The sequence below is a fragment of the Lates calcarifer genome, linkage group LG1, assembly GCF_001640805.2.
Source record: "Lates calcarifer isolate ASB-BC8 linkage group LG1, TLL_Latcal_v3, whole genome shotgun sequence".
NCBI classification, from domain to species: Eukaryota; Metazoa; Chordata; class Actinopteri; family Centropomidae; genus Lates; species Lates calcarifer.
Window position 1 is genome coordinate 1,189,992 of NC_066833.1, and position 14,360 is coordinate 1,204,351.

The following is a 14,360-nucleotide window of genomic DNA, read 5'->3' on the forward strand; positions in this document are numbered from 1 at the left end:
CTCAGATGCTTTGGTCGTGCTACTGTTTCCCTTTTCCCTAACAAAAACTACAGTGCATTATCATTAGTTTAGTTTACTGATACTGCCCTCTGGTGGACTACAAGGCAAACTACTTCAAATGGTCTGATGCTATAAAGACTTCTTTTCACCCCACATTCAAATAAAAATTAGAATTTCAAATAAAAAGTGATAGCCTTTGTGTTACAACATCTGTTTGTTTTGTGTGTGTTTTGCAGGTGTGGACTTGGGTGCAGCAGGGCAGGAGTGTGTTGTCTAACAGCTCTGAAGCAGGACAGCAACTCTCTGAAGCCGAAGATGCTCTGAACAAACACCTGCAGCTGCACACACAGGCTGAGGTACACACATACACATTAACACACACACATATAATTTTTTCTAAAAGTTTCTGTCCTTCTAGAAAAACTGCAGTAAAATTTGTGCAGCTGCTTCGAACAGATTCTCAGATGACGACAGACTGACTGAGGTTATAGCAGGAAGTTGATAAACTGCTGTTACTGTGGTATAACAGAGTAACACTGTAATGCATATGAGGCATTTCACACATTCCACAGATGATTTTTTCTTGGTTTGTCTCCAGTCTGCAGGTCACGATGCAGAAAACTTGAAGCAGATCGTGGATCAGATTCAAGCTCTGCACACAGATCCAACTAGCAGAACCCAGTCCCGGCCTCCAAGTGAACCAGCAGGCAGCTGTCCCCTCTGAAGGCCCTGACAGAGCAACTGAAGAGAGGCGGCACCGGAGGGCAGACCAGAACCAGCACTGCTCGGCCTGGTCCACCTGCTCCTGACTCAACCGGCTCACTGAGTCCTGACTTGCTGGTCGAGTTGATCTGGTCCTGGAAGGAGCTGCAGAGTCTGAACAGGAAATTGATTCAAACCTGCAGCTGCTGCAAACTTACGTCACTTTCCTCAGAACAGCACAGCAGGTCTGAGTCTGTTTTAGTCTACACCTCAATGAGTTATTCACTTAACTTAAGATATTGTTATTTTGACCATGCAATAGTATTATTGTCTTTATTGTTATTGTTTTATTGTCAATATGACATACTACTACTACTACTAATTACAGCGTCTAGAGGGCGCCTGCAGGGAAGTCTGACCAACTGATATCACTCTGACCAAAAGAAATGTCAGTATTTAAAGGATAAATACATCTCTACTGCAGAGAGGGAGTCCGTCAGAGAAGTGTTCAAAGAAGATGAAGCTACCTGTGCTGTTAGCTGATGGTACTCCTATTTTCCAGGTGGAGGAGAGGATGGAGGAACTGGAGGGAGATCTACAGGAGGCGCCAGAAGAAGAGGAAGAGGAGGAGCAGGAGAAGCAGGAGGAGAGGGAAGCTGGTAGTAGTAACATCAAGACTACCACCAGTTCTGTGTCACCACAGAAAAAGAAGCGAGTTGAGGCCTCCTGGCAGGAAACACTGCAGAGGATCCTCACTGCTCAGGAGCTGGGAGACAACTATGTCCACGCTGTCACCATGGTAACCATGCTGTTAGGAACCAGGGTTCAGACCAAATTGTTTTGATGAGATGAAATGAGTTGAAAGGAGATGACATGAAATGCCTTGAAATGAGGTTAGATGAGATTAGATGACATGCCTTGACAGATATGAGATCAGAGGACATGATGAGACCAGGTTAGATTAAATGAGGCGGCATGAAATTACATGACATGATGTGGCATGGGATGACATAATATTGAATGAGATAAAATGAGATTAGAAGAATTGAAATTAAATGATGTGATAACCAGACCTGAAATTATATGACATGAGATCAGATTATTAACACTGATGACATTAAATGAAGTGAAGAGTGAAATAAGTGAACTAAATAAGTGAAGTGTTATTAGATGAGAAGAAATTACCCGAGATTTGATGACATAAAATGAAATTACATGATACAAGAGCAAATGAAATGTGACAATATTAGATAACAGATTGTGGGGTTTAGATCAAGTAAATTTTGAAATGTAATGAAATTACCTGATATTAGATTACATGAGATTAAATGAAAGAGATTGTATGAGATAAGAACACATACATTTAGATAAAATCACATTAAAAGAGATTGGATAAAATTATCTAAAATTAAATGTTACAACACAAAATGATGTTACATGAGATTAGGTAACATGAGAACACAAATCTAACATGGGATTATTGAGTGTGGGAATTGATGACATGAATTAAGATTAAATGATCAAATGATAAAACTACCTGATGACATGATATTATATTATATATATCATATAGCATGTTATGTCACCTACATGACATGAGATTAGATGATTTTAAGATTACAGGACATGAGATGACAGTGTGTAGAATTTGATTTTAAAAAATTAAATGAGACTAGATGCTATGAGATAAAATGAAATGAAATTATTTTCTTTTTTAAACTTTATTTAAAAGAAAGTAGATAGAATTAAATTAATAACATGTTAATTTGTATTTGTGTGTGTGTGTTACATTAGGTGTTGGGATCAGGGTTAAACCTGCAGTCTATGGTATCAGTGGTGCAGAGGACAATTGAACAACTCAACAAAAGCAAACAGGAAGTGGAATGAGCTGCAGAATCATCATCAAATCCAGAGCCAGCAGCAGCAGGAGGACATGAAGTTCTGCAGGAAATACCAAGAGAGACTGCTCAAGGTACTAACTACACCATGTCAGAGTCTGGAAGTAACTAGTAACCCTAACCCCTAGCCCCTAACCCTAACTGTATGTTTTTAGACCCTGCAGGACTTGAACTGTGTTTCTGAGCTGCTGGACTCCTGCACTCTGTTGGATCTGGGTTCAGAGCAGCAGACCTCCAAGTTGTTGGAGCACTTCAGCCAGGCCAGACCACAATTTGCTGTGAGTCTTGTGACCATTACCTACCAAGACATGGAGGACTTTTTGTTAATGCTAAGAGCATCATACCTTTCAGACTGTTGGGGCTGTCTTGACTGCTGGAACTTTGAACCTCTGAGACGACTGGGACTTATTGACACTGATGCGACTATGGTGACCAATGGGACTTTCATACTACAAGGACTGTTAAGACTGTAGCAGTAACTAGGACTGCTTGGACCTGTAGAAATCTTGGACTTTGGATAAGTGGACTATTGGGACTCCTGGGTGAGTTTTGACTGTTGGATACCTTTGGACTGTTCAGACGATTGGTAGTGTAGAGGTTCCAATGATATTGGTCTTGGACCGCTGGGACTTCAGCATCTACTGTGATTGTTAAAATCACTGGAACTATGAGGACCACTTGGGATGGTGGACTGTAGTGACTCCTGCGACTGTAACAGTCAGGACTGTTATGATTAGATATTCTCTCTTCTTCTGTCCAGCAACTAGACGCTGAGGTGGAGTACGTGATGAAGAGCTGGGAGACTGTGAGAGGAGCCCAGAACCGACTGGAGGTGAAGGAGGTAAAGGGAGGAGCAGTCAAGGAGGAGGATCTGTCAGAGCTGCTGAAGCTCCAGAGGAGAGTGAAGGACAAGATCCAGCAGAGCGAGTCAATCTTGGACCTGACTAGCAACTTCCATCTCATAGCCAAACAGGTCAGGGGAGCAAATTCAATATCATTGTTTTACTCTGAAAACACGCACCAATAAGTAATAAAGTATTTTATTTTACAAGTACTTGTTGCAGCATCATACTCTGTCCTACAATAAAATACCCTGCAACAATTATTCCCTTTCATATTACAGTCAGACACTGGAAATTTGTCGACCAGGGCAGCAGTGTGTCACAACTGGGCTGAATTCCTCTCGTCTGAAATAAGCCTTAATGACTTCATCTCTTTGCGTCCTCTTCTTCTTCAGTTGTTTAATGGCACTGACTGAAGAATCAGCTCCACCAGCTATTTATATTCATCAGCCAATCAATGATATTCACATGACTATAGTAGATGGAAACATGATGGAAACAAATCAGACCGCGACAAACTATACAGTAATGTTGTTTTCTGTCTGTTCAGCTGGAGGTGCTGCTCCAGTCAGATCCTGCAAACCCTATGACTGGTTCAACTGGTCTACGTGGATCAGGTGAGAGTGAGTTGAGCCAGGACAGGGAGGAACAGCAGCAGATCCAGAGTCTATTTACAACTGCTTCAACGCTGAAGATGGACATCTGCACTGCCGTCTCCCACAGTGTATGAACACACAAACACACACAATTTATAAAGCATTACTGTCCTAAATATTTACATTTACTCAAGTATGGTTATTAATGTTATTGTCATTATTTTAATTATTATTGTTCAAACTACGCTGCTAATGGTATTATTCCTGGTGCCATACTTTAACTACTTCAGTACTCTTAGTTAACTGAATGCAGGCCTTTTACTTGAGTATTTTGTCGTCGTATTTTTCTTTCAGTAATGGATCTGAATATTTCTTCTTCAGGGTTGGACGAGTTTCAGACTGGAGCAGCTGGAGGCACGTCTTCTGTCTCTGGACTCTCTCTGTGTCTCGTGGCTGAACGAAGCAGCTCAACGTGAGGAGAAACTCCACAGAGAGCTGCTGACCCGCCTCTTCAACGATGACATCAACCAGGTGAGGTCACAGGTCACAGGTAAAAGCTACAGTGTAGGGAGTCCCAGAGAGATCATTCGGCTGGTGTTGCTGTGCTTCAGAGTTTAACAAATGATTCCAAGTTTTGGACATATGTTGTAATAGCCATATAACATCCTAGATTTAAAAAGAAAACACACACATTATGATCCAACCACAATCCATATTAAAAGTTGTCAGCCCGGCTGAACTCCTTAAGATCTGACATGTTGGAGTAACATGACCAAAGACTTACTCAATCTCTCATTGTCAAAACAGTGGAGGAAAAAACAAAATACTGCATGTTTTACAATACATTTATATTTAAAAAAGGATAACTCTGGTATTTTTGAACCAGGGCCTTATTTTTCTGTATTTTTGGGTGTAAATGATGGAAAAGGACAAAAATCTTTGAATTCAACTGTCTGACAACATTATGGATAGGATTCCTACAGAGATAGACAGGCCTCAGATAATGTTGTTATTCGTCACTATGACCAGCAGAGGGAGCTGCTGCCACCTGTCTGTCTGTCTGTCAGGCTATAAATACCCAGTCTCTGCACAGAACCAATCTGAGTCTGACACACTCATATACACTCAGATCAATCAGATTTATCATCGATTACTGAAAGGCTGGCATATTGTACCAGTCTCTAATTTTCATGTTATTTTCACAGGAGGTTTTCTTCAAAGAACTAACAAAAAAACTAAAATGTTCTTGAAGGAAAACTCAATTTAAACCCTAGTGAGTATGATATTTAAATCATTTTAAAGTGTATCAACAAAACGCTGTCTCTGTTTTCCCTATTCCCTAATTAGTAACAAATTGCATTACATTCTTTCCAGGAAATGTACTATAAAATTTGTCTAAACTTTTACACTAATATACAAATTATATATATATTATATATATTTTCCCTTGAACTGTAGATACTTTGTTAAACTGTTCAATATTATTTAACTAAATAAATTCTCTGCATCTGATTTAAATTAAATAATGTCAACATACTTCTCCAAATAGATAAATTAGATAGATAAATTAAACTTTTCTTCCAGCTTTAACTTGGGTAACTCTGGTCTGAAGTGACCACCCACTCAGTTTTATCACAGTCTAAATATAACTGAAGTCAGCTGGACATATTTAGATTTTATTGAAGTCCATAAAGTCTCTCAGCTCGCTGCAGGAGTCAGTCTCTCCCGATGATTCTTTCCTGCTGACAGAGAAAAATTAGAAGAAGCAGAGTTGTGGAAGGTTTCTGGACTGTATCAGCAGCCCAAGTGTGTTCAGCCGCAGTTCCTCTATTGTCCACTAGATGCTGTTCTTAGAAAACGGTGCTGAATGGAAAACCCTCCAACTTCTCTCTGCAAAAATCAAATTTATACTTTCTTTTTAACACAAGAAATGCAGAAGCAGACTGATTTAACACCAAATGATGGTACAGTAACACGAGACTGTGAATTTCAGTTTACAGGGAAGACTGAAGCTGATCACTGAACTGGCCAGAAAACCAGAAACAATGTAGCTACACCTCATTCTAATACATTCTCTTCTAGGCTACACACAGCATGGCACATTGGCGTTGTACCATGTCCTGGTGTGTTCAGACCTTCAGGCTTTTGATAAATATGTTGCCTGACATCACACTCAGTTGTCCACATTGATGTTTAACTCCTTGCTGAAATGAAATGAGGATTTTCTGGCTCTAGTAAAAGATGGTGGTGAATGATAAACCATGTTGGTCCCGTCCTTAGGTAAATCTGTGAAATTTCACTGGTTTCACTTTCACTGGTATTACTGGGTTCATTTGTTGTGTCACTGAACAGCAGAGCAGCAGTTGTTGCAGGAATGACATCAGGAGAGGGGGGGGGGGTGCAAGAGAGACTAAATACAGGCCGAGTCAGCCAGCGGGTATTTCCCATCATGCACCTGGTGCTGTGTGTCACCAACACATAGAAACCTGCAGGAGCAGCTGGAGCAGACATCAGAGACTTAGTGTTACAAACAAACAAGAAACACAAATACAATTTATGAAAAAAAACCTAATATTTAAACACTAATGTTACCTTATGTTAATGATACATTGACAGAATGAACAGAATATTTACACATTCAGCAAGGTTCAGCTAAAGTCCAGTCTGACTTCTGCCCACCATTCCTAAACTGAAACACTGTTGGCCACCACAGAGATGGCATAATCATTACAGTTTAAGCTGATTTGTTTTAATATTTTAAAACCTGCATCGCTTCCATTCATGTTTACATTGGCTAATCTTTCTCTTTGCTGCATTTATTGGTGATAAACCTTTGGTGCAATCAGTGGTTTTACATAACACCATAGGAAATGTTTGAGCATCTGTAGACTTCATCAGGCTTTGTTCAGAAGATTATCCTCGCTTTAAGTTTACTTGTGTTGTGAAACTTGAAAATTGGTAGTATCAAGGAGTCTGTGAGCAGTTATGGCCGACAGCATCTTTTTCTTTCTTCAAGGTGCTGTTGGAAACCCTCAATGAAAAGATTAATGGTCAAAAATTTCCATCTGGGGAGAGGGCTTAACTGTCACTGCTCTGTAATGATACACCACCACTAAGTGAACACTCAGTTGGATGGATGACGGTTGAACTTGAGGTTAATGGGAAGAAGTGAGACCAACTGTGATTATGATCCTTTGGACTTGTTTGTGTCCACATTGCTGAGTCACCCGAAGGGGATCTACATGAATTAGTTGCTGGATGCTGGTGATGATTAAAAACATGACTTGTTGTTGAGAACTGGTTCTATATTTGTTCATTGGTGGGTTGGTTATTCTCACCACAGACATGCAGAGTATTTTTGGTTCTTGTTAAGGATTGCCAGGGTACAATACTTCATCACAGAACTTCAGCTGAACTCTGAAGGATATTGAATTTGTGTATAAAGTATGGGTATGGTAGAGACATATTCCAGGGTACTTCATGGTATAGTTATATGAGGTACTACAGGGTGCTCTGGGCCATTTCTACCAGGGAGTTTATGCTAGGCTGGGGTACTCTATGGTAAACACTAATTATCTCTTCTGGATATTACAGGATATCATGGGGTGCTTTGTGGTGTTCTGGGGTTGGCTACTTTATGGTATTCATTGTGGTACTTTTGGATAATCTTTGTGGGGATCTTTGTGGTCTACTTAACTTGGTTCTTTTTCAGATGATTCAGGGATTTGTACCAGCATCTTTCTGTGGTACTTCATGACACTGTGGGATAGTTTTTGATACTTTGCAGTACTTACTTGTACTCAGAGGAAGTCTCTTTGTGATACTTCTTTGGTCTTTGGGGTAGGTCATTGCACTTTCTGGTTTTCTGGGATACTTCATGGGTACGTCATAGTACTCTTGGAATAGGTCATGAGACTTTGTGGTAGTTTTTGGTTCTGTATGGTAAATTGTTTTGGGGTCTCTTGGTCCTTTGGGGTAAATCAGTGGACTTTATGTTCCTCAGAGATATTTTATAGTACTCTGAGGTCTTCTGTGGGTCCTTAACCCTCCTGTTGCCCTTCGTATTCCATATACTTTTTTCTTCTTACTATTATTCAAAAACAAAAAATAACCGCTTCAGAATCACAAATGTCATGCACAACAACAAGTCCTACTACACACACACACATACACACACACAAAGGCACATTGTTGGCCACCGGGTCACTTTGACCCAGAGGACAACGTGAGGGTTAATGGCTCCTTCAGGGTACATTGAGACAGTTTGTAGCGCTTTGAGGTAATTGTTTGTAATCTATAAGCTTCTGATGTGTTACTTTGTGGTACTTAATGGTAATCTCTCTCAAGTACTTCATGGTTCTCATCGTTAGTTTATAGAACTTTGTGGGAAACTCCCAGAATTACCTCATAGTGCAGCCTGGTAGATATGGGTAATCTTCCATGAGACCTCTGTTACTTTAATGCTACTTTCTCTCACCACCCCAGTGTGAGGAAAAACAGTTCTCCAGCCTCTGGTTTCAGCTTCTTCATTTGTTCAACTAGTGGGCCACACTGTCTCAGTCTGCTTTACTCTCTCTCTCAGCTGTCTTTAGCTGACAGATCAGCCATCTGACACTGCTGTTCAGAAGCAAAAATGTCCCACTGGATTTAGACCCTCCTGCTCTAAAAATAATCTTACCAAATCTCCATCTACATGCAGTTACATCAACACCAAGCTAACAGCTCTGATACAATATAAATGATATAACTATAAAATAATACATTCTGATAATAGCTATTTTAGCGACACCAGTAGCCTGGCTTTAGGGATGGCTGAAATATCTAAAAAAAAAAAAAAAAAAGATTGGATAAATTAACATGAAATTTGGTCATAACTCAAAGTACTAAAACTTTGCTTTGACTAGATACTAGATACCAGATACCCAAATAAAATTTTATTATGGTGGTAGAAATTATATAAATTATTGCAGTTCACCCTAAGGGGATCATGAATGTCAAAGTTCATGACAGTCCATCCAAACGTTGTTGAGATATTTTGCTCAAAATCAAACATGGAAAAGCATTCAGGGACTTCAGGGAAGCACCAAAGTCGGTAGGATTCATCCTCTGTGGACCATGACTGTCAGTAACAACATTTCATTGCAATCCATCAAATGGTTGTTGAGGTATTTCAGTCCAAGAGGTAGATTGACCACCTCACATTACTATTCATACAGCCATGGTCAGTGCTGGGAAGATTACTTATGAAATGTAAGAAGTTACAGATTACTAGTTACCATGTTAAAAAGCATAATAAGTAATGTAATTAATTACTTTATCAGAGTAACTTGTTACATTTGATCATTTTGTGATTACTTTTCTAACAAAATTTAAGTGCATACTGACAAATGAATAAAGCCTGTTTAGACGTAGAGACAGCTCCATGTAAGATGTTCTACCCTTGATGGTGTTAGACTTAAATTTGTCCAAACATCATTTAATTACACATTTTTCTCAATAAATGTAATGGATTACAATTACATTTATTATCTAATTTAATTACATAACTACGTGACATGTAATTAGTTACTCTCCAGCAGTGGCCATGGTGCTTGCATGGCTAAAGATGACTAAAATTTTGTCGATTGCTTTGTCTCTGTTTCATATAACAATGAAATTAATACATTTGGGTTTGTTCTCATCAGACTAAGTAAGAAATCTTAACATGGAATATTTGACTCAAGGAGACTACAGTTGGCCTTTACCAATATTCATATTTATATATTGTCAAAAAACAAATTGCATTCACTCCACAGTAGGGAAGTAATTTCTAGTTGCACCACAGATCACAGAAGTTTAACCAGACTGGAAGTCTTTCTGTCAACGTAAAACTCTTGGAGCACAGGGATGTGTGATACTTAAAGACAGATCATGGTCTTTATGTAAAACCAGCTCATGGACTCAGGTTTCTGATTTTCTGATTTCAGCTTCGTGACTCCTTTAAGGAGCTGAAGAAGCGGTTCAGCAACTTGAAGTTTAGCTACCTGAAGAGAAACGACAGGATGAGGAACATGAAGGCTGTCAGGAACCAGCTGCAGCAGGTGGAGGTGTACGAGGAGAAGCTGCAGGTATGTCCACCTCTTTATGTTTCCTCTCTGTCTCTGTCACTGTTGCATAAAACAACGCAAAAATTTATTAAAATAAAAACTCTGTGTCCATCAGGTTTGCCATCTATACCCTTTTCATTGCCATAACTTTTCTACCTCAGCCAAGTGCAAAACTTAGTTTTGTGTTATTTGTTGGCTTTCCTGTTTCCTCTCTGGTTTGCTTATGTATAGATTATGATGTTACATAAAAGCCAGTTGATGAAACACCTGACTCTTACAGGTTGGCTGTGTGGTTTTAACAACCTACTGAGAACAACCTAATGAGAGGTGGGTCTGTCTGATCCTGCAGGTGCTCAAGAAACGCCTGCAGGGTGTGACAGCTCGGTTGGGGTCAGAGGTCAAGGACGGGGGCGTGGCCCGGGAGGTGGAGGATGCCATCAACGAGCTGCAAAGACAGATGGGAGAGTTTGAGCGAAGTGTCAGCGAACACCAAAAAACACTGGACATGACCTGCAGACTGCAGCAGGCCATGGAGGAGGTGATTAACAGATAATTAAAATGTAGATTATTTGACAACAGCAAGTTTAAAAACATGTTCAGATGGTTACGATGTGTTTACATGTTGTTTTGCGAACAGTATCAGTTCTGGTGTGAGGAAGCGAGTGCAACCATCGCTCGCGTCGGGAAGTTTTCTTCAGAGTGTCGCAGCACAGAAGCCGCCTCTGTTCTCTACCGACAGTTTGAGAAGTTTGTCTGGCCGACGGTTCCTCAGCAGGAGGAGAGGATCAGTCAGATCACTGAGCTGGCTGTCAGACTGCACGGTGAGTCACCATACCGCAGGAGAACATATGCTTTTATTCTGAAAAGGCATCTGTGTCTGACATATCCCCTGTCGTCGTCATTAGATATCATATTTCACATATGACAATGTCATCACATTCACAAAACTGCTCAGACTTTTTATTCATTACTTTAAGCTAACGATTTAGACTCCTGCTTACTTGCAACTAGATTTCACACATGTAACTAAATAAATTTAAACAAGTGGTGTGCTAAAGCACAGTTGTGAGGTACTTGTACTTTTATTCAAAGCTATATTATACTTTTTCTCCAATACATTTCAGAGAAAGTTAAAATATGTGTGTGTGTGTGTGTGTGTGTGTGTGTGTGTTTCAGGGGTGGAGGAGGGGCAGCGGTACATAGAGAAGACGGTCAATAAACACTCAGAGATGGTGGAGTCCATCAAAGAGCTGAGTGATGGACTGATGGAGCTGGAGGCCAAACTAAAGGTAAGAAAACACATGACCTTCTCTCGCTTACTGACAAACTGAAGTCCTGTGAGTTTTGTCTTTCTCTTTGCTATGACTGTTGAATCAAAAGTCAAACTGTTGTTGTATTCAGTCTTTCCAATCTGAACCCCTGAAGCTTGGAGGTCAGTTAGAGGTGTTCGCAGGTCTTTTGGTGGACCTCCTCACTAGACCCCTTTGGTTCACTCAGTTTTTCAGGACCAGTCTCTCCATTTCTTAATGGTTGGTTGAACTGGACTCTGGTAACTTGGAAAAGCTCTTGAATCCATCTCCTGATGATCTTTGGGTTTTTAAGTCACCTTTTCACTGAGCTGCATTGGGTGATCCTTTGTCTTCATGCTGGAGGTTTAATGTGATACTCACTCAGTAAAAGGTGGACCTTCACAATAGAGCAGTAGGTATTTTGGTGATGATCCTGTGAGTTAATTCACCTCAGTTTACAGAGATCTGTTTTCACTTGAACATCAAAGCATCTTTTCTAATGATCTGTGTCAAAAAAGTCACTTTGATTTACAATAAAACATGAGGGTGAATACTTTTTATTGACCGTACACACATTAATACCAATTTATGACTTGTGATTTGTGTAGTCAAATAACAACATAATCTGTAGATTATTGACCTTAATGGGTGTCTAAATACAGACTAACATCACTGTGCTGTTTTCAGCTTGAGAGTCTTAAACAGCAGCAGAATGACGGAGAGAAAGAAATAAAGAAGGAGGGAGAGATGGAGCGGAGGAAAGAGAATGAGACAGAAGAGAAAGATCAAGAAAAAGAGAACAAACTGAAGGAAAACAGAAAGATGAAAAAGAAGGAGCAGACGGATAACCGCAGCACACAGGAGGCTGCTGACATGGTAAAAATAATCACATGAAGAGTTTACGCTTCAAATCACAAATGAGACAACAACATTTTCTTATTCTCGTCTGACTTTTGGTTATATTTTAAGATGGCAATAAGAACATTTGATAATGAAGCTCGTCTGTATCTATCCTACACTTTCAGTACGAGTTGAAGGAGACAGGCCACACCCCCGAATTGACCACCGAGCATGATGGGAGGGAGGTTCCTGTGAAGAGGCAGACAGCAGCCAATAGGAAGCCTCCATTACAGAAGAGCCGCAGTCAGGAGGCAGAGAGCAGGTACACTGTGCCTTCCAGCTCAACGCCCTCTTCACCACAACGGCCAAAATTTCTCTTTTCTCTAATTTCAATCTACCCAGTTGACATTAGCCTACTGACAGAATCATTCACATCATGTAGAGTGTAAAATAAATTAGAACATAGAGGAGAGTTCAAAGTTTATTTGGGCACAAAAATCAGGTTTTGTATACATCAAATCCTGGACTGTAAAAAAATAAAGGCTCATTATGATGTCTCTCCTTCAGCCACAGGCAGCAGTCACACAGCGAGAGGCTCATCCTCCTGCTACTGCTCCACCCATACCTTCAGCCTGTCCCGCTCCTCGGTGGAGGCTAGCCGACAGGTCCATGCCATCCACAGTCAAGTACAGGCTGTCGCCACCGAGTCTCAGGCGATGCCCCCTCCTCCTCTGACTAGCCCATCATTCTCTGATGTCCAGAGGGAGTTTCAGAGGAAGGAGATGCAGGTAGTGTACACTTCCTGTGGTACAAACACAACTCTGTTACAGGTCAGTTAGCAGAGTTCATTTCACATGTGGTGTCCCCCAAGGATCAGTTTTAGATCTTCTTTTAATTTCCATTCATTTGCTGCTACTTTGCTGAGTATTTCAAAAACACTGCTTTAATTTTCATCTCTACGCTGATGATACACAACTGTACGTTAAACCTGGTGACTGTAAAATATAGCCCGAATCCTAGCCCAGCTAAATGAATCAAAATCTTTTATTTGCCCCCCCCCGCCCCTTTTTGACAGCTCTGCTCCAGTAAAGGAGTGAACTCTAAGTCTTGCATGTTTTCACTATTTCCCTGTGAGTTTTGGAATCGATTTTAAGATTTTGCTAACATTTAAGGCATTACATGGTCAAGCTCAGAGTTAGACTATTAAACTGTTAATTCCCTATGAGCACAGTCTGTCCTTTGCCCCCAGCTTTAAACCTCCCTGCCTGAGAATCTTTTAAATAACCTCTATGAAATAATAATATCAGTCTAATACCTGATCCTTTTTACCCAGGATGCATCAGCAGGAGGCCTGTCAGAGACAGAGCTCCAGCAGCAAGAAGTGATGACAGAGGACTCGCTGTCCAACGATGAATACGATTGTGCATCACCTGACGACATTTCCCTGCCACCATTGGCAGAGACACCAGAGTCCAGCATGATCCAATCAGACATTGAGGAGGGCTTTTGTTTTAGTTCCCACAGTGTCCACATCAGCCAGTGCAGCCAACAGAACCATGCCCAGTCAGAGCACAGTGGGACTGGGACTGGTACTGCTACTGGTGCAGTCCGACAACAGAGAGAGTCCAGTCATACAGAGGGTTGTCCAACTCCTAACACCAGTCGTCACAGCAGTGCCAGGTCTGTTTTAGGACACAGTCACATCTCAACATTCCTTCATATGCTGTTATGAGTGTAGGCACCAGCAGAAGCTAGCCACATCTACATCAGCAACATGACTGATAAAATTAAGCTGAAAAGTTAGTGTGACAGTATGATAATCCCTTCAGCAAAATAAGGTTTATATTACATGTAATGGACAGGGCTGGGTATCACCTCAGATTGTTTCATAAAAATGTATATTTTAAGAAAAGACTGAAATCAGGAAACATCTGGTCAAAGTATACATAAAGTACTGACAAAGACCGAAATTCTCAAAGTGGCAGGGTCTTAGTTTGAGGTGTAGACCATTAATCCACCAGGAGACCATCTAGATTTAAGATTTTGTTCCTTTGTGGGTTTTACAGGTTCAGGTCACAGTCCAGTTCATTTGTCCAGAGTCCGTCGA

At 40.6% G+C, this 14,360-nt stretch overlaps 1 protein-coding gene across 1 annotated transcript in view; it reads left to right on the plus strand.

Moving 5' to 3' along the window:
* Positions 1 to 13,723, plus strand: part of LOC108891061 (trichohyalin) — a 37,819-nt gene extending 24,096 nt beyond the window's left edge. The window contains exons 18-26 of the mRNA XM_051072911.1: positions 4,420 to 4,569; positions 10,005 to 10,145; positions 10,474 to 10,662; positions 10,762 to 10,945; positions 11,301 to 11,413; positions 12,101 to 12,289; positions 12,439 to 12,575; positions 12,821 to 13,041; positions 13,587 to 13,723. Coding sequence (XP_050928868.1) covers positions 4,420 to 4,569; positions 10,005 to 10,145; positions 10,474 to 10,662; positions 10,762 to 10,945; positions 11,301 to 11,413; positions 12,101 to 12,289; positions 12,439 to 12,575; positions 12,821 to 12,911 — 1,194 coding nt within the window. The 3' untranslated portion in view covers positions 12,912 to 13,041; positions 13,587 to 13,723. The remainder of the gene's footprint in view (positions 1 to 4,419; positions 4,570 to 10,004; positions 10,146 to 10,473; positions 10,663 to 10,761; positions 10,946 to 11,300; positions 11,414 to 12,100; positions 12,290 to 12,438; positions 12,576 to 12,820; positions 13,042 to 13,586) is intronic.
* Positions 13,724 to 14,360: the final 637 nt, after the last annotated feature.